At 42.1% G+C, this 18789-nt stretch overlaps 1 protein-coding gene across 1 annotated transcript in view; it reads left to right on the top strand.

Annotated features, from left to right (window-relative positions):
* The window catches only part of LOC108572723 (calmodulin-like), a 102446-nt gene that overhangs the window by 24538 nt on the left and 59119 nt on the right, over nt 1–18789 (top strand). The window contains exons 2-3 of the mRNA XM_017934999.1: nt 3532–3952; nt 13095–13238. Coding sequence (XP_017790488.1) covers nt 3532–3952; nt 13095–13238 — 565 coding nt within the window. The remainder of the gene's footprint in view (nt 1–3531; nt 3953–13094; nt 13239–18789) is intronic.

Genomic DNA, 18789 nt, shown 5'->3' with positions numbered 1-18789 from the left:
GATGGGAGAAACAAAATGGACAGGAAAGAAGCGGGGAATCTCCGTTGGGAAAGCTCGCTTGTCCACGCCCTTTTGTTATTAAATTCGCGAAACTTTCTCCGTCGGTTGATTTTTTCTCAAATTCGAAAGTCCGCGAATGGCGAGGAGGTGGGGAAAAGATTCCTACTCATTCTCATTCTGGGTCAGCCATCGATGTCAGCATCGAGAGGACGGTGCACGGAATTCAATAAATCGAACGTCTTTCTCCACTGTCCGTTCGAATCATTTCGAGTTTTCAACCGATGCAAACACTCGCTGCGCGACGACAACTTTAATTTACTTCTTTGCAACGAGAGAGGGGAATATTTGCGGGTGAAAATTACGATAATAGGATGGACCGCTTTTCAAGAGAAGCGGGAAAACGGTAATTTACGGGTCGGGTCGCGATACGTGAGCTCGATTTCACGGAAAGATTAAAACTAATCTCGTTGGAATTCTTCCGTTCCATAGAAGAAAAAAGGAAGGAAAAACAGAGCGCAATTTAGCGAGTTGTCTGTCCCGAGGTTTATCGTCGCGACGTGTTACACGGCGTGTCGGGAATCGAGGAGAAAAAGTCGCCGAGCGAGTTGCTTTTATTGTCACGAACTCTCGCGGAGCCAAGCAGTCTCCAAACAGAGTTAACCGCGTCGTAACTTCCTTCCTGCCGTTTCAAACGCACTCGACCGCTGTCTGCTTTTTCCATTCATGAATCAAGCCGAGTCAAAGGTAAGCTCTACGAGTGTCACTCGCGGCTATTAAAGGGAACACTCTTCGATAACGTCGGCCTGTACAGTGTTCTCCGTCGTTTTACACACTTTCTTCGTTGTTTTTGGGAGAAGAGGCAAGGGTACGGTGGAATATTGCGGGAATCTTGGGTTGTCGATGGCTATTTAGAAAAGTTTGTAACAATAATTGATATATTTAAGAATTGAGGCTCGATGATAATGAGAATGTAACTCTGTAACACTCGTTCTCTCATCTCTCTGGTGGAAATTGCAACGCAGGGTATCTGCCGCAGTGAATGAGTTCTTGTATGAAAGAATTACGCGAATATTCCAATTGTTCGTCGTGTCAGATGATAATTTTGAAACAATTGTGCTTAATATAATATACAGTGGGGGACAAAAGTATTCATACACCGTATAAAACGGAACAACATTTTTAAAATTGAGCCAAACAACTCGAGTGTTTTTGAGAACTTCGAAAGATTAGTTTGCTAGATGACGTGTAGAAAAAATTTGGAAAAAACTGCAATTAGTCGGAAAATTTAAAAAATACGTTTTGTAGATCTATGTCAATTATACACACGCTGAAAATTTCATCGAAATCGGTGGATGGAGAAACAAGCGACAGGCATCGAAAGATGTAAGAATCTGCAGATTTATTACAGTTCTAGGCCGAAAGTCGTGAAACAGTGCGATTTTCACAATCTTTAACCGTTTGTAGCTCATAGCAACGTTAACTGATTTCGATGAAATTTTCAGCATGTGTATAATTGACATAGATCTACAAAACGTACTTTTTAAATTTTCCTCACGAGCTCAGATAAAAAATTTATAAAAACGACCTTCGCTATTTTCTTCGCGATTCCGACTAATTGCAGTTTCTTCCAAATTTTTTCTACACGTCATCTAGTAAACCAATTTTTCGAAGTTCTCAAAAAAAGCTCAAGTCGTTTGGCCCAATTTTAAAAATGTTATTCCGTTTTATAGAGTGTATGAATACTTTTGTCTTCCACTGTATGTAGTCGTTATAATTTTTCTTACGATCTTAATAATTTTGTAGTAATTTAAGTTACATTTCTTGCCATTTTTCAAACTGTTTAACCCATATGTCAATCACCACAATTATCCACTTTATCGTCCAATTTTAGTAATTTTCTGATAGGAAAATTCTGAACTCGAAGCAAACACGGATAAGAAATGTGTCAAATAACGATCTGGCCGGAATATTTTCATTGAGAAAATGTGCAAAAGGGTTAAATATCTCCAATCAATTATCCAACATTCCCACAATATCGTTCAGAAAGGGAAAGAAAATCTCCCGTTGATTCGACAAAAAAGGTAAAATCGTTTGCACCGTCATTGGAACTCGATGGACGTTTTTGTTACACGCAACATCAATTACTAGCGTCAATTACTCGTTGTTGATATTGTCGGCGATACACGCTGCATTCGGGAGGATGCCAAATGTCAGATCTACCGTCAAGGCTTTCGATCGGTTCCTGTCACCGCGAGACGAGACACGATTACCTTGAACAGCGTGAAAACACGTTTCTGGCTGGTTTCTGTGAGCGGTACCATCGATAAACTCCGTTCGCTGATACGCCAGGCGGGACGTGTCTCCTAGTTTACAGTCGCGAAACAGGGAATGCCTGCCACTTCGTGATCGTTACCGGATCCCTCCACATTTTTCGCTCCAATTCTCCACCCTTAGTTTATCCTCGTTTTGCAAACCCACTCTAGACCTCGTTGCCTCTTTGTCACCTGGCTTTGGTAATACGGTACAAGGTGAGTAAACGAAATCCTTCGGGACGCTGCAATAAGAATGTCTCCTTTGTTCGCGAGAAAACATAATTTCAACCTTCTTTTCCTCTAACTTTTACCCCAGCTACGTCCTATTGCCCCTTCTGTGTCGCGGCGAACTGTCCATCGTTACGTGCGTCGTGCCACCTGTGGCTACTGGGTTAGCTGCAACGTTGAATAGCGATTCGCAGAATCGGTTTCACCTGATTGCATACGATTTTCTTGCATGTCACGTGGTATTTTGAAAATTTCTTCTGGCTTCACAAGATTCCTAGGTTTCGAGGAAATTGTGGGATGTGATAAGCGTATTTTGAGAATTTCTACAGATTCTCTTGTTTCTATAAGATTCGTAGAATTTCGTGGAAATTGTAGGATGTCAGATAAGCGTGTTTGGATCGAGTAAAAGAGTTTTTGGCCCGAGTGATAGTTGGATCGACTGAGATGCGAGTAAAGAGTGTTTTAGGCAGAGATGCACGATGCACGAAAATCGGCACGCGGCGAGAGTATGTGAATGCGTAGGGTACTATGCAGAGGTGAGAAGTTTGCTAGCGTAAGGATTGCGGGTCTGATCGGGTCACATCCTCATCGGCTTACCTTTTTTAACACAATCCTGAAAATGGGGCACGTGTATTTTCGCGCACGCGACGAATCGGCTAAAATTGTCCCTGTGCCATCTCTGCATAGTACGAATCCCTGACTAAGCGTGATTATATACAAAGGAATATGAAACACCAGCGCGATCTAAAAAAAAGGGCAGCTTAAAAAAACGAATCTCGAAAACGCTTCGTCTTTCTGTATCACAATAAAAACCGTATATTCCCAGCAAAAAAAAAGAAAAATCACCACGCAAATTACATCCCTACAAAATCACTCTTTTCCTTTTCCCTCGAATTCAGTAGAACCACGCGTTCCACAACCATTTTCGTTTAAAAAAACCGAAGGAGCAATTAACCGGTTCATTGGCTAACACGATGGGAAATGTTTGCAGACGAGGCAGAGCAGCGGGACGGTAGGGAACAGCGAGGAACAAGAAGGGACGGCCAGCAGCTGTTCCCCAAGGACGTCGACAGCAACGACGATAACGATGACGATGACGGCCACACCGACAACGCCGACGTCGACGATGACTGTCACGTCAATGGCGTTGCCGTTTGTGCCCGCGGAATCAGAAGCGTCGTTATCGTCCACCACGACGGACCAGCAATACCGGGAACGGCTACAGGATCAGTCCCAAGCGACGACTTGCCCGATCGTAGCAACGTCGTCCACCACGTTCTCATCAGCTTCGTCGTCCGCAGAGACCGGCAAGTTGTCGGCGAACGTACTCTTCTCGTTGCCCGCGTCGCCGAAAAGACCACCTCCTGCCTCGTCCAGTAAGACACCTTCTATATCCAAGTCCCAGATGAAAGGTGAGTCTGATTGAAAAACGGTCAAAGAGGAATGTGAATGAGATTCTATGGAACTTCTTTATTGACACGTTCGTTACGATTGCTCCGTTTCCTTACATTCTTAATATCCACGCTTTTATCAGTTTTACAATAATGCATGCCTGTATTAAATACGTAAACCGAGCATTTTCTGTTACGTATCGCACGGAGATAACGGCGATCTATCGCGAGAATTGGCGCGTCACAACGTATGTGACGCTGGTAAACGGACGTGTCAAGTGATTTTTAACGTCTTTATGAGTAAAGCAGGAGACGTGGTGGGGGTGAGTGAGACAAAGTGGCGAAAAGGATTTCTTAGGCATTATCAAAGGTATGGGTTACTTGTCCATTCACTCCAATGCGAATCTACTAATTTGCGTGCGTTTGATAAGTGTGGAATTAACGTTGTAGGGCTCAGTAACAATTTGGATTAGTAACAATTATAATAATTAGTCATATAACAATTTAGTTATCAAAATTTAGGTAGATTAGTGTTAAAAAGATTCGTTGAATATTTCTTAAAATTGTCAATCTCGTTCTACAAAATTCTTGCTTAGATTGTAATACACAGTGGTTGTCCCTCTCTAAATATATCTCGCAATAAATTCTCACGTACTCTCAGATATCAATAGCAACGCGCTTCACCTGTTTTACACCCAGTTACCCTGTATGATCCGCTCGTTTACCAAATCTCGAGAGCATTCGATATATTCACTACATTCACGCCATCACTCACATCTTATCATTAAACCAATTCCACAGTGGTTCAAAAATTTGATCTAATCTCGTTAGAGTACAACGAACGAAGAGTAAAATACGGAAGGAAACTCGTTTAATTCAGCGCAGACAGTTAAATTGGGCACATAAAAATTAACCTAAGCCAAGAACACCCCACGAACTCATTCGATATATTCACTACATTCACGCCATCACTCACATCTTATTATTAAACCAATTCCACAGTGGTTCAAAAATTTGATCTAATCTCGTTAGAGTATAATGAACGAAGAGTAAAATACAGAAGGAAACTCGTTTAATTCAGCGCAGACAGTTAAATTGGGCACATAAAAATTAACCTAAGCCAAGAACACCCCACGAACCCATTAATCACGCGATTCTGCGTGTTTTTTGTATATCTTCAAGTTCAGTAATCCCATAACGAGCTTCACGATACGCAATTCTGTATGCAAAGAGTCAGAAAAATCTCTCTTAAACTCTTCCCAGCGAGCGATGCAAATTTATCGCAGATTCGGTTAGAAGATAGAACTGTATTCTTACTCGAGTACAGAATAAATTGCTCCATGTCGAAAACAGAAAGCAGCGTGCATTTTGGATTACTTCACGAGCTTTAGAAAGAAGATAATCTCGATTCTCCCTGCTAGAGTTACATCAAAAGAACTTTTCGTCCGAATTAGTCGTCCAAACGAACATAAGTTGTAGCATCGTTCTACTCGAGTTTCAAACGTAAAATATAATACTGTTTCAGCTCTAATTTAACGCGACGTGCTTTAAAAATATTCAGTTCGTTCTTATTCAGATGGCAGAGGAAGTATCGTATATTCTTCGCCAAGTAACTTCTCAGAATATTTAATCGAACGTGAAATAAATATGAATCACTGGTCTACATTGTGGACACAGTTGAACTGTGTAACGAAATTTATTACTTTAATAATCCTGCTGGAACTTCTTTAACCACATTCACAGGAATACATTCTTTTGTGCAGGATATCATTCTTTTCAGAGTATCCGCAATTTTTTCAAATAATTCACCGTGATTAGTCAAAGCTAAAATTCATCTTGTTACATCTGTTGTATTCCGCGGCTCGTGATTCCTCGCGTTGGTTTATTATTTTCAATAGGTACGCGGTAGGAGAGCCTGACGGAAACTGGGGCTAAATAAGGATGCTATTCTGCGCGTAGTACTATTCGACTTTATTAGACAGTTCGGTGACGTTCGGCACGTGAAGACCACTAGACAAAAATCTGCTGTTTCGACGGAAAAGGTAAGTACGAGAGTAGGGGTTGGTCTCAGAGGTGAATGTAGGGAGAGGCGGTGAGGTCTAGGTTCAGCGATGAGTAAAGGATGATGTGGAGGTCTAGGTTTCGGGGTGACTAACGTTAGGATGATGCGGATTTGTTTACAGTTAAGGAAAGGAGGCAGGACGACTAAAAACTAATGAAAGATAGGAGAGAGGTATACGACACATCTACTTAGAACTGCATCGCCCAATTCGAGAAACTCAGAACCACCTACGACGTTACGGATCAATTAGGCTGCTTGTGTGTCACGTTCCAAATAGTACACCATTGTACCTTATATCTCCACGACCTATTATAATCACGTCAATTATCGTGACGTTTTCACGCAATAATCTACATCTCCCTGTCCTTTGTACAATCTCCAAGATAAACCCGATTAATCGTTAATTACAACAATTTTGCAAGAGAACATCCCTAAATGATAATTTTCCGAGAAACGTGCTTCCACGATTCACCAAAGTTAGAAACGATCGAACAGCGTTGTACTCGAACGTTGCAGCCCATTACACAGCTCCGTGAAAACAACGAACAAACCTCGAATACGTCCAAAGTGGCTCCACGTTCAGTTTCCTGCGGTCGACACGCGTAAACTCGCAGGTCGGAGAAACGGGTGCCGGGTGGTTAAATTTCTAATTAACAAGAGATTTAGCGGCAATCGCTTTTTTGACGTGCACGTCACGCGCAAACGGAAGTACAGTTTCCGGTGACGTTTTTTCGCCCCAAATTTCTAACTCGACCCAGGGCGCCGTCGCATTTCCGTTCGTTTGTTTTTGACAGTCAGATCGTCGATGTTTAAGCTCGACTCTTTCCGCCCGTACGGTCTCCACGTATGTACATTTCCCTGGAACGACGAAAAATAAAAAAAACGGCAGAATAAACGAAAAATAAAAAGGACTGGAAGTTAACGATCGATCATTCGACGAAAATATGAAGTGTGCGCAGCTTTTACAACTGTTAGAAGGGTGCTCTTTACACGGGTTAAATTGCCGGACGTGAAATGGAGGAGAGGAGTAGATACGGGGCAAAAGGACGTTGCAAACGGAATTCGAATCAAAGAAATATCCTGTCTATCGTCGTTTGTGTTCGACCATTTTACCTGCGAAAGAGGCACACGCTCGCGCCAACGCTGACTTAAGCTACTCCCGTTTCGCTCGATCTTTTTCAGAGGAGGTCGGACTTTATATCGATGTACTTCACTCTATACGCGAGCAGTTTTCACGGTGGAAAACGGTATACATCCGATGGAAGATCGCGTTAGCTTCCACGGGGTATCGTTGATTAATGGGCTTTTCGTGAAAACCGCCCTACGGTACACCCTGAGAGAAATTACCCGCGTTACTTCTTCCGAAAGACGAACGACGGAAGTTTATCGGCGATCTACGTTTCAGGTAAACAAGAAGACGGGTGCACCCGGTGAACTAATGGTTTAATCCTCCACTTAACTTCTTCTTAACTTATTCCGCGATATGAATACCGAGAGGTAGTTGGAAGTTTCTCAGAACAGTTTCATTTGGAAAATATCTCCTATTGAAGTAACAACGGTAATTAAAACACGTTGACTGCGACGTTGGTTACTTGTGACCGGAGATTGTTTCTTTTATGGGGCCACGGTGGTTGTTGGGTTATTCCTGAAGAGGCTAAATAAAATGTATCGCCTGAGAAGAAAAGTGTTTCAATGTTTTTTCTAAACAAAGACACTAGGAGGACAACTGGACGTGTCTGGAGTTCGTCTTAGAGTCGAGACACTCTACATAAACAATAGCATAAACAGTTCGTAGGTATAAGTGGACCCTAGATTTCTCTTTTTGGGTGTCCTGAGACAGTTTCTAAGAGATATTCGTATAGAAAAGACCCCATACGTTGAGCCCATACGTCGTAAAAGATCCCCCATATTTGTACTGTCCAGACAACGACATAGGATTATGTATTCCTTGTTTTAAAATATACCACACGAGGAGTACATATCAATCAATGTACATATCATCAAACAAGTTTTATAACAAAATATATGCAATTTTATTGCCGAACGTCATCTTCTTAATCCACAGTGAAAGGGTTAACGAAAGTAAATTTAATATAAAAAAGGAAACTTTTATTTCAATTGTCCATTTTCAATAGTGGCTATCGGTGACCGGTGTGCTTCAAATGTTTAGAATAATTCAAATGAAATAAATATCGTCGACTAAAAATTTCGAACGTCATAGCTAACTAGACATTATTTTGAAGTAAAAAAAAAATAATAATTTTATTAATGTTCGCTGTACTCAGCTGTTGCAATTGGTAAATTTTTATACGCCAATGAGACCGCTTAGACCTGCTCAACCTTTCTTGCCTCAAAGATACTCGTCAAACTTTTCGAACACGGACCAAATACGGTATATTCTCCACAAGTGTCAGACCGCAAGGAAGCTAAACCTGACACTTGTAGAGTCAGGGACTACGTTTTCGAGCCTCGCGCCCGCCTTTGTAGTTTGCCGAATGTAGACAAGGACAGCGAATAAAAGATAAGCATGAAACGTGAGTCGAGGCAACCAAGCGATTTAAATATCAACTTTTTTAATTTTGTTTTTTTATCTCGAAATTTTTCTTAAAATATTGAGATTTTTCTGGTGAAAATGACATAAAACACGACATAATTTGAACAACATTTACTTATTAATACTTATTGAGTAATTAATTTAACGTCGGCCTACATCCACGTAAAAAAAAAAAAAAATGTAGGGTCGATTCCACAAGTGTCAGTAAAATGTAGGGTCGATAGCAGCAGAAAAGCTGTTAAACAATTAGAATTAAATGTAACGACAGAAATTATTGCAATAATGCGTAATGAAAAATTGAAAGAATCAGAAGAAAAAACGCGAATTCCTATCTTTTTCGATTCTAGAACATAAGAAAATTTGAATAAAATACACGGCGAGAATTGGGGAGAAGCATAAGTTAAACGCGTAAAAATATTCAATAATAAACGAACTAGGGATGAAGCAATTATTTCAATACGCGATGCACTGACTCTAGTATTTACTAAAATTCAAAAATTCTCGTATAAATTCCGAAAATAGATTACTGACTCTTGTAGAGAATTTACTGTACTTTTTATTTCATGGTTTCATTTAATTTCATTTGTACACCGAATTTGTAAAACTGCGAACCGGTACGCAGAACATTGAAACTTTTTCAAATGTTTTTTCACCGATTGACAGAGTTTTGTAAGTTTCTCATTTTGAATTCGCGTCCGTTAGTATTTACGTTTTAACTATTTGTGTGCAATCTAATGGAAAGTTTTCTCGTATAAATAAAAAAAAAAAAATAAATAACGAAGCATGATACAATATGCTTAGAATAATGAAAATTTTCTCGTGGCCCTCCGAGAGCAAAACATGCAAATCTGGCATGGCAGACGACGTGTTAATATCTTCGTATAAACAGGAATTCCATTCGAGACGAAAATAGTCGATGAAATCTCCATTACCTATATTCTGATCTCGAAGTTATCCTTAAACCGCTAACGAATCCATTTCCTCGTCATTTCGGCAGAGAATGAAAAAAATCGCGAAACCGCAAACCCGTAACCGGGTTAAGCAGAATCTATTTGTCGACGCTCCTTTCTGCCCGCTTTTTCTTTGTCGTTACCCATTAGCGCAAAATCGCTCGCGTTCTCCACCTCTCGCCCCATCTCTCTCGTTCTCTCGCTTTCGCTCGATCTACCAGTGGTTCGAGTACAATAGCGCGTGGATACGCCGATGTAGAATGTGCTTATAGGAAAACCATAGCCGCCGGTACGTACAAAATCAATGGGCCGTGAAACGAGGCTATTAAACGGTCGAGTCAAGCACCGACGATCCAAGTCGAACCGAGGCTGCCTGTCCCTCCTCATCGTGCCCGCCGCGGGCATCAAACATCACGGAATGTTATCGACCGGACCGTTTAATCAGCTCCAACTACCTCACCTTGTAACCCTTCATCTCGAAAAAAGAGAAACGATCCGACACCGCTGCGTTTCACCATTCTTCTTCCAATTTTCGTCTTCGTCAATTCCCATTCACCGCGTGACGGAACGTTTGATTTAGACGCTGTTCGTGTAATTAGCTGCTGGACCACTCGTGTATCAATTGCTTTTCATCCTTTCCCTCCACGTGCATCGGTCGATTACAGAAAAATTCTTGGAGAATATTCCACGGAGAGGAAATTTGAAGCGTAATCCTGGAGCAAAAGGTAATTAACGTATCGCCCCATTGCGATTGTATTCCGTTGGCGACGCATTAAGACCGGAAGGAAACTCGCGAGCACCACTGTGCGCCACGCTTCTTAAGCATGTTTTGCAATGCTCGCTTTCAACTTTCACCTCGCTCTGATATAGAACCACATTTGCCTGGCTATTATACGGTAGTAGAGAAAATGGGAGTGATTTCGAATCGCGAGGTGAATCTGGGTTATTGAATGCGGCTGCTGTGTACTAAGGCAAGTATTATACGTTGCTGAGAAGATGAGGAGCGGGACGGAACAGGAGCAAGGGGATGAATTAGTAGATGTGACCGTTTCGGCCAATAATAATACTCCCTCTGTCCCATAATAATAGTAGCAGTTGATGAATTTAATTTGTCCCATAATAATAGTAGCAGAAGAAAATAAATATAGAACGCAACATTTATTATCAAAAAACTAGATTAAATTAAACAATAAATTAAAAATATTTCTCCTAATTTTTATTTCGAGTGTTCAGATAGTTTCTGGATTTTTCAATAATTTCGTTACTGCATTTTAAACTTGTAGGTAGGATCCCTTGGCTGCGAAGCTTTGCTTTCCCTATATGCGTGAGCCTAAAATTATTGGAGCCATCGATCTCAATCGCAACTCGATCTTTGCTTGAAAACTCTCTTACTTTTACAATGGGTTGATATTCAGCTGAAATAAAACAATTGATTTCGATCAGCGGATGAAATTAGAAAAATAGGTATAATTCGTAATAATTAGGTTAACCTAAAAATTGAAAGATGTGTCAAAACGAATGACAGATGTCATGGAACATTGACTTTGATTGAAGGCTTCGCAATTTTGCGCTACAACATAACTTACAGCTGCATTCGCAAATAATTCTCGTTTAAATATTCACTTGCTACTATTATTATAGGACAGAGGGAGTATTAGATTTTGAATAGTTTATTTATTAGCAGAGTTAACATTTAATCGCACGAACTGCGAACGGGACAAAGGAATAGAACAAAAACCGATCGCTCAGAGACACACATAACCCAGCCACAGTCGATCACACGAAAAGCACGCGAGAATGCCTAAGGCTAACCGAAACGAATAATCGAAATCATGGCGGTCTAAATATCTTTTTCGAATAAATAAAAATGCGTGTGATCCGACTTTGAGTGTGTCCGCTACGCGACCAACGAGACTCGCATTCCTTCCGTTTGTCATCTTTTCAGTAACGCACGGTACGTAGGATAATGGCTTCATGACGTGGGTAGACGTTAATCTGCTATTTTTAAGTGTTTCAATTTTCCTGTAGGAAAACATTTTTAATTAAATTTGCCTTTTAACCCTTTAACCTTAACAAGTGTCAGACTCGTAGCAGAGAATTCGTAAGACTGAGGATTACCAAATGTAATTAACCTGTAACAGATTAGCTTTTGTTACCTGATACAGTAGTTGGATTCCGGGTGATGGAACGTGTACAATACTTTAGCAAGAGGTTTATTCAAGAGTCTAAACGCGTTGTGAATCGTACAAAGATATGGAAAATAACGAGCCTCGGCGTTTTTGAGGTTGTTATATTTATAGGGATTGGAAAAGGACGCGGAAGAGACTAGAGAGGGGCTGAGGTAAAAGGTCTAGGAAAGTGGCAAAGGTTCTAGGTGACTAAGAACTAACTGCAAAATATTTGGAAGAAATGAGTGTTTGCGATGCGCTGGCGTTAACCGAAGATACCAACGCGATCGGCTAGCATCCATGAGTCATGTCGGTAGATTGGTATCCAACGATGGCTCACGCTTAGATACATAAGCAGAAAGGAAATTATAGGTTAAAGGGTTAACCGAGGTCGAGGCTCAGAAGGTGTTTTATAGACGCAGAAACTCTACGCTTCTGCGGACTGCACGTCCTTCCGGTGCCCACTCGTGAACACTAAACAGCAATTGACGTGTCGTAAAGCAACTAAAGGACACGCAATCACGAGTCCTGTTAAGATCTCATACACCTTGGGCCTGATTCTCCCGTCACTATTCATACCACCACCCTGCCAACTTGGAAATTCCAGGGTGGGCGGTATGCTTACGGCCAACTAGTTTCGCAATTTGCCAAAGTTGATAACACCCAAACTCTCGAATAATTTATAGATTAAGAAGAATTGTACATAGTTGGTCATTAACCAAATAGTATCCTAAGTGAGATTTTGCGACAAGAATAGCGCCCCTTGCGTGATAAGAACCTTAGAATTAACTAGCTAATCGTGTTTAACAGTAAATTTGCGAAATATAGACAATCAAGGTATTTGCTAAGGATACTTAAGTTTAGACCAGATTTACGATACGGACGCGATTCTCTGCTATTTTTGAGATTAAGGTTTGAGTACGCGTTTAATGTTTCGTTCGACAATTTTTCCTTATTGTCAGGAGGGCTTATTGTTCTTCGTGCATCTTAATAGCAATTTAACCCCGCGGGAGCCGAGGCACATTCTCGCGAGCGAGCGGTACCGTTACCTTGGGTTTCTCCCATAAGCCCAGGTGACGCGTACCTCACGCAAAACATCCCCTCCCTGAGGGTGAGCGGTTGGCGTTGGGCGTTAACCAAAGCCCTAACTTCATCAGGAGTCTTGGTCTCCCACCCAAAACTCACCCCCGTCAAGGGACCCAAATGCAACATTTGGAAGGGGAAATGCGAGGCAAAGATTAAACGAAATCACGAGAACAAATTCAGAAGTAAAGACAAAAAGTTCAGGCGATCAAACAGTCGCTACATAATTCATTAATTCTAGACGACGTGTCAGAATTAAAACAGTATTCAAAAATACCACTTTTATTCGCGGTAGCTACAATAAATTCCGCGTGTGATCGAACAGCGGGAAATTTCGTTGTTGCAGAGTTCAGAGAAGCTTTCAAGCTGTTCGACAAGGACGGAGACGGAAGTATCACAAAGGAGGAACTTGGAAGGGTGATGCGTTCGCTTGGACAGTTCGCGAGGGCTGAAGAGCTGCGCACGATGCTGCAGGAGATTGACATAGACGGTGAGTTCTCCTCGAATTATCGAAATACGTTTTGATAAACATTTAATCGAAGTGAGTAAGTAGGTTGGCCCTGAAATTGACTCGGGAATACGAGGACAATAGAAAACAAAAGGTGGTAGTAACAGAGTGGACAAAGTGTCCCGGAAACCGCGATCGGACGTGGCGTTAATCGAAAATTTCCCATTAATATTCAACGGTCCCTGTTAAAACGATTCCGCACACAGGGGTAGTTCGTTAAAATTCGCGACGGTGTTTCGCGACCGCGCGGTTAAATTCATTGTACGATCGTATAAAGTGCACAACTCGAACTCGTAAATCGTCCCGTGTTACTTCACCAACGTCCACCGAGTACACCCTCCGCGCCATTGTAGATTCGCGAAACAAGGTGGCCAAGAGATAGCCGCGCCTCGAGGAATCCAGAAGTTTGCCATTCGTCCGTGTAACCACGTTGGCCCACTTACAACCTTTCTACCTCGACAGCATCGCCTTAATCGCGGGTAATTTTCACGAAGTGTTCGCCCGCCTGACAATGGTCGAGGACGTTCGCGTGCGGAACCTCTTTATTAAGCCAGATCCACTCTTCCGCCACGAACCTTTTCTCTCTCGGACCTTCCAACGTACCATTCTCGCTCGACCATACTGTCTGTTTCGTTCGCTTGTTTCGAAATTCTCCGCTGAACTCTGATGGCTGAACGAAACTTCCTATTGTCTCGACGCCTAATCACTGGGATTTACTGCAACTTAACGACGTCGCAGAGGTTGAAGTCTTCTTAAGAAATTCTCCGACCTAAGAAAAGTCGACATTTTCGTGGAACTATAATTACGGGTAAACAATTATACTGGGATGTTTAATTGGGGAAAAAATTCTTTCGACAAATAGAATTTGTAATAGTAGTTACTCTATCTGTGGACGTGAATCCTTCGACCCTTTCGCTGCGGCAGACTTTAGTGCGTGACACGCGTGGCAAACGGTGGCTGTAATATCTTTCGTTTAGGTCTAGTTTGCAGAAAAGTTTAAAATTCCAATTTTTAAATTTACCATTTTAACACATTCGCGTCGGGACGTTTGGAGTCGCACTTAACGTGGATGCAGGGTGATCCAATCGTGGTACGTTGGAAAGAAACTACTGTAACTAATGAATATTTTCCAAAGAAATTTTATTTCATCCGTGAAACATCTGTTGTGGCATTTCTGAAGAGAAATTGAACCATTTATGGCGTTTTATAAATATATTTTGGGACAGACGAAAATAAGCATATCTGCGTCATCCGACGCCAATGTGTTAAAAATTAAGGTGGAAGTACGTAAAGGTAAAAAAGGAAGGATTAACTTCCCGCCAAGGGCACGGTGCAAGCACATTTTCAAAAAGTCACTAAAAAGACGCTAGCAGCACTGAAAGGGTTAATTAACCAAACAATCACCCTTTCAAGCACTCAAGATCCCGAACAAAGAAATACGTTCACCTAGCAGGAAGTTGTACTTTTCCCCGCGATACACAGAGGGTGCATATAAAAGTATCGGTACCTGTTGCTGATTCCTCGACCGTGAAGGAAGCAATCTCTTTTACTGCGATAGAAAAGCTATCGTCGATTCTCCGTTTTACGATCACCATCTGTTATGCTTCATATCGCGCCGGAAGTACGGATCTAAGGGATCTTCGGTTAGAAATATCGGCGAAGTAGGAGGTTTCTCGCGCGTAGGCGTGTTTATCCGAAGTGAAATCCTTTGGCGAAATTATAGATACGTCGAAACAAACGTCATATCGGCTGGTTCGTCGTGACGAATCCGAGATAGCTGTCGTCGTGAATCGCGCGACTCGTGTTTACCGCGCGTAAAATTCTCCCTCTCTATGTGCGTCTGTCGCGGCGAGATACATACGTGCTCGGTTGTACTAGGGCGAAACGTGTACTCTCGTCGAAAGGTAGGAGATCGGGTTGACAGGATTTTTATTAATTTCACGAACCGTTGGAAATAACGAAACGCACGCACACCCGCTCGCGTTACACGAATATCGGAGGCTCTCGTTGTTTAACTTAGCCACGATCGGTGGATTTTGTAATAGCCGCGCTATAAAATCCCCTTATTTGCCTTTCAAATATTTTCATTTCTCTTCGAAATCCTGATTGCCGGTAGCCCCCGGTTTCATCCGAACTTCTCTGTTTGCTTGCAGTCAGTAAGACTTCTTTACCTTGTTTCCTTATGGTTTGCTTACCCGTCGCGGACTACTTTCAGTAGTTCGCCACTTTTTAGCCGTTCCTTCTGTCACTCTCCGAAGCGCGCCGTGATTACTAGTTAGACTTTGCCGTTGAAAAATACTTCAACTCGTTCCCGGGGAATCGGACGCGCGGCAGCAACGACTAATTGGATACCATGTTCTCGTGTCAAATAGTTAAACCTCTACTTTATGAAGGAAGAAATACTACCCGGGAAAGCTGTTATTTTGTACGTGTTTCTTTTTTTTACCTGGGTTTGTTTAAATACCATTCAACCGGTCCATTTGTTGTACGTGTTCTACGTTGCGTGGCTTTCGGTTTCGGTGAATGGGTATTGTAGGGTTTGGTGGTTTCCGTGATCGAGACTAGACAGGTGTAAATTAATTTTCTGTAGGCAAACACATTTTTTCACACTCTTAGGCAAACTGTTTCAAGCTTTTAAAAACTCTGAAAAATTTCTGGAATACTTATAGAAATCTCTAATTTAAGTCAAATGTTTAAAACCGTTGGCAGTAAAAATAAAAATTCGTTTCGAAGAAATACGGGAGTGAAATTTCTCTTGGGTTGTAAATCACCCAGATTGCCTACGAAGGGTTAAAATAAAACATAGTTAACAGCAAATAGAACGGTACAGCTAAATTTTATGTAACTTTACACAAGACTATACTACTACCTCTTATCGACTATGTACTTTGATCTTTGCACAGTGACTTCGTGCACGCATTTTCAAGTTCTTTTATTCTTCCACTCACGCTTTCTCTCTCTCTCTCTGTCTCTGTTACTGTGTATTTTCTTCTCGTTCTACGCAGACATTTCTCACAGACATTTAATCACGTCCAATCAAATCCTTGGGTGGCCACGCACCCTTCGTTCACACGATACTCTCAAGTATAGTCTACGGAAGAAATATCGCGAGGTCGCAGAGTACCTGCTATCACTGTTGTACGAACCTCCAAAAATTCAGGACTTAGACCTTCTATACTTAATTAGAAACCCTTAAATTTACAATACCATCTTGTAAGCGATATGGCTGGGTGAGTCATGGCGAGAGGGAGACGCGACCAATCGTCGTTTTAGAAAAGGACACAGTGGAATCGTCGCCACGACGTAAAAAAGAACGTAGCGTCACCGCGAGGGAGGGGAGCGTGCGAACGGGACCCGGAAATAAGGAACGAGACGAGGCATTCTTAAGGAGAGCCTGAAGGGATAAAGATATATGTATATACAGGGTGTCCCGTAACTCCTCGAACACCCGGAAATGGGGGGTTGCTGGGGTGACTCTGAACAAAATTTTCCTTTACCAAAATGTTGTTTGAAGCTTCGTTTTTGAATTATTAACGAAAACCACTGGCCAATCGGAGCGCGCGCAGAGCTCGCGCTCAGGGACGAAGAACAGAGGCACACCCGCACGCGATCGAACAATGCGTACGCGTTATAAACGACCTTCGCTATTTTCTTCACGATTTCGACTAATTGCAGTTTTTTCAAAAATTTATACAAATGTCGGAATGACGGCAAAAACCAATTTCTCTAAGCCTTATAAAAATAGCGGTGCAAAGTGAAATTTTTTTGACAGAGATCGATAACCGAGAAGTCACGCGTACGCGTCGTTCGCGATAGCGCGCTGGTGAATCTCTGTTCGCTCGTCCCTGAGCGCGGGCTCTGAGCGCGCTCTGATTGGCCAGTGGTTTTCGTTAATAATTCAAAAACGAAGCTTCAAACAACATTTTGGTAAAGGAAAAAGTTGTTCAGAGTCACTTCAGGAACCCCCCATTTCCGGGTGTTCGAGGAGTTACGGAACACCCTGTATATAAGAGTTTCAGTTTATTTCACCATTCCACACCTTCAATAACCCCCCTCTTAAAATCCGTAGTATCGAGGCCTCCATACCCAAATAGGAAACCGACAAGACAAAATAGAGAGGGAGTAGTTGGCGTAATGAGCAAAGCTTCGGCCTGCCAAACCGAAGGTCCCGGGTTCGATTCCCGGTTGGGATCCTCAAAATTTTTTCTGTCAATTTCTACATCTATCCCTCAAATCCACCGTTTCACTAAATTCCCACCTCGAATCCCACACCACAAACAAAAGGACGTCACCGAAAAACACAAACCCTCTCCAATTCTACATCCGCGAAAATCTACCTGTTTCGCGCCACGGCCCCGGCGGGACCGCTTCGAATTTCGATATTAGAACTTCGTCGGTGCACGAGTAATTAGAAGTGGGTTGCTAGCGAGGGTAGAACGAGGAGAGAGACGCCTACGTAATCGGGCCTGGTTTCGCTATGATGCACTCGTCTCGATGAATAACGTGTCTATGTGTTGCATCTATATACCATCGAATAAAAAATAGAAAAAAAGAGAGGCTCACGTGTACCTATACACACAGAGCACGTCACGCTGGGACAAAACGCGAAGAGAGAAAAGCGTTGGCGGGGTAAAAAAATATCACGAGAGATAGAGGCGACATGGGGTTGGTTCATAGAAAACTTTTCGATACGACATCATTGGAATGCATCTACTTCACTCTTCGGCCGAGGGGGAATTGGCCGTCGTGACTACTTGGTCTGCTTGAGTAGCACATTCGTATGTAAGCCACATTGCGGCGTGTGACACGCGCGTGTGTAGGTCGTCGACGTCGCGCTACGCCGAATGTCAATCGAACGGCGTTACGTCCTGGTATTTACGCGCAGGAAGTTCGAATCTGGTAAAAGCCAGCCAGCCAGAGAGAGAGTCCACGGTATATAACTTGGAGACGCGACACGGTTCACCGAGATCGTTATTCATTGACGGAATGGCACGAGCGAGTTGGAGAAACGAGCCGCGAATTGATTCTCGTAACGTTTGCGTGTTTCTGGCTTTTCATGGAAATTAGCCGATGTGAGAAATTGGCCGACTGCAGATGTAGGGTGAATAGTGGAAAATACGTTTGTAAATGAAATAGTAAAGTTTAGCTGTTACCGCGAGGTATTTTGTAGGATAGATCGAACGGTGATTGGTTTGCTGGAATAGTAGCGGTGTTTCGATGAAAAATTTCTGTTTAACGTTCCATTGATTACAATAGTTCTGTGCCGTGTTGTGCACGACAGATCTATTGCGGACATATCTGGCTGGTACGAGGAAATTTTTGTACGCAATTTAAGTTGTTTCAAAGAGTGAATGAGATGGAAGAAAATTTTTTTGTGAACTCCAATTTTTCTATTTTTTTTTTTAAAGGTCAAGTTTCGAAGTTTTTTCAATATTGTGAAAGACCTTAAAAAACAATATGTGGGTATATCATTAAATTAAATTAATTTTTGCAGCACAGTGATCTAGTAAATAAAATTCCTGAAATAGTCTGG

Source organism: Habropoda laboriosa, unplaced genomic scaffold, assembly GCF_001263275.1.
Source record: "Habropoda laboriosa isolate 0110345459 unplaced genomic scaffold, ASM126327v1 scaffold22, whole genome shotgun sequence".
NCBI classification, from domain to species: domain Eukaryota; kingdom Metazoa; phylum Arthropoda; class Insecta; order Hymenoptera; family Apidae; genus Habropoda; species Habropoda laboriosa.
The sequence above is the reverse complement of the archived record's forward strand: the minus strand, read 5'-3'. Positions and strand labels throughout refer to the sequence as shown.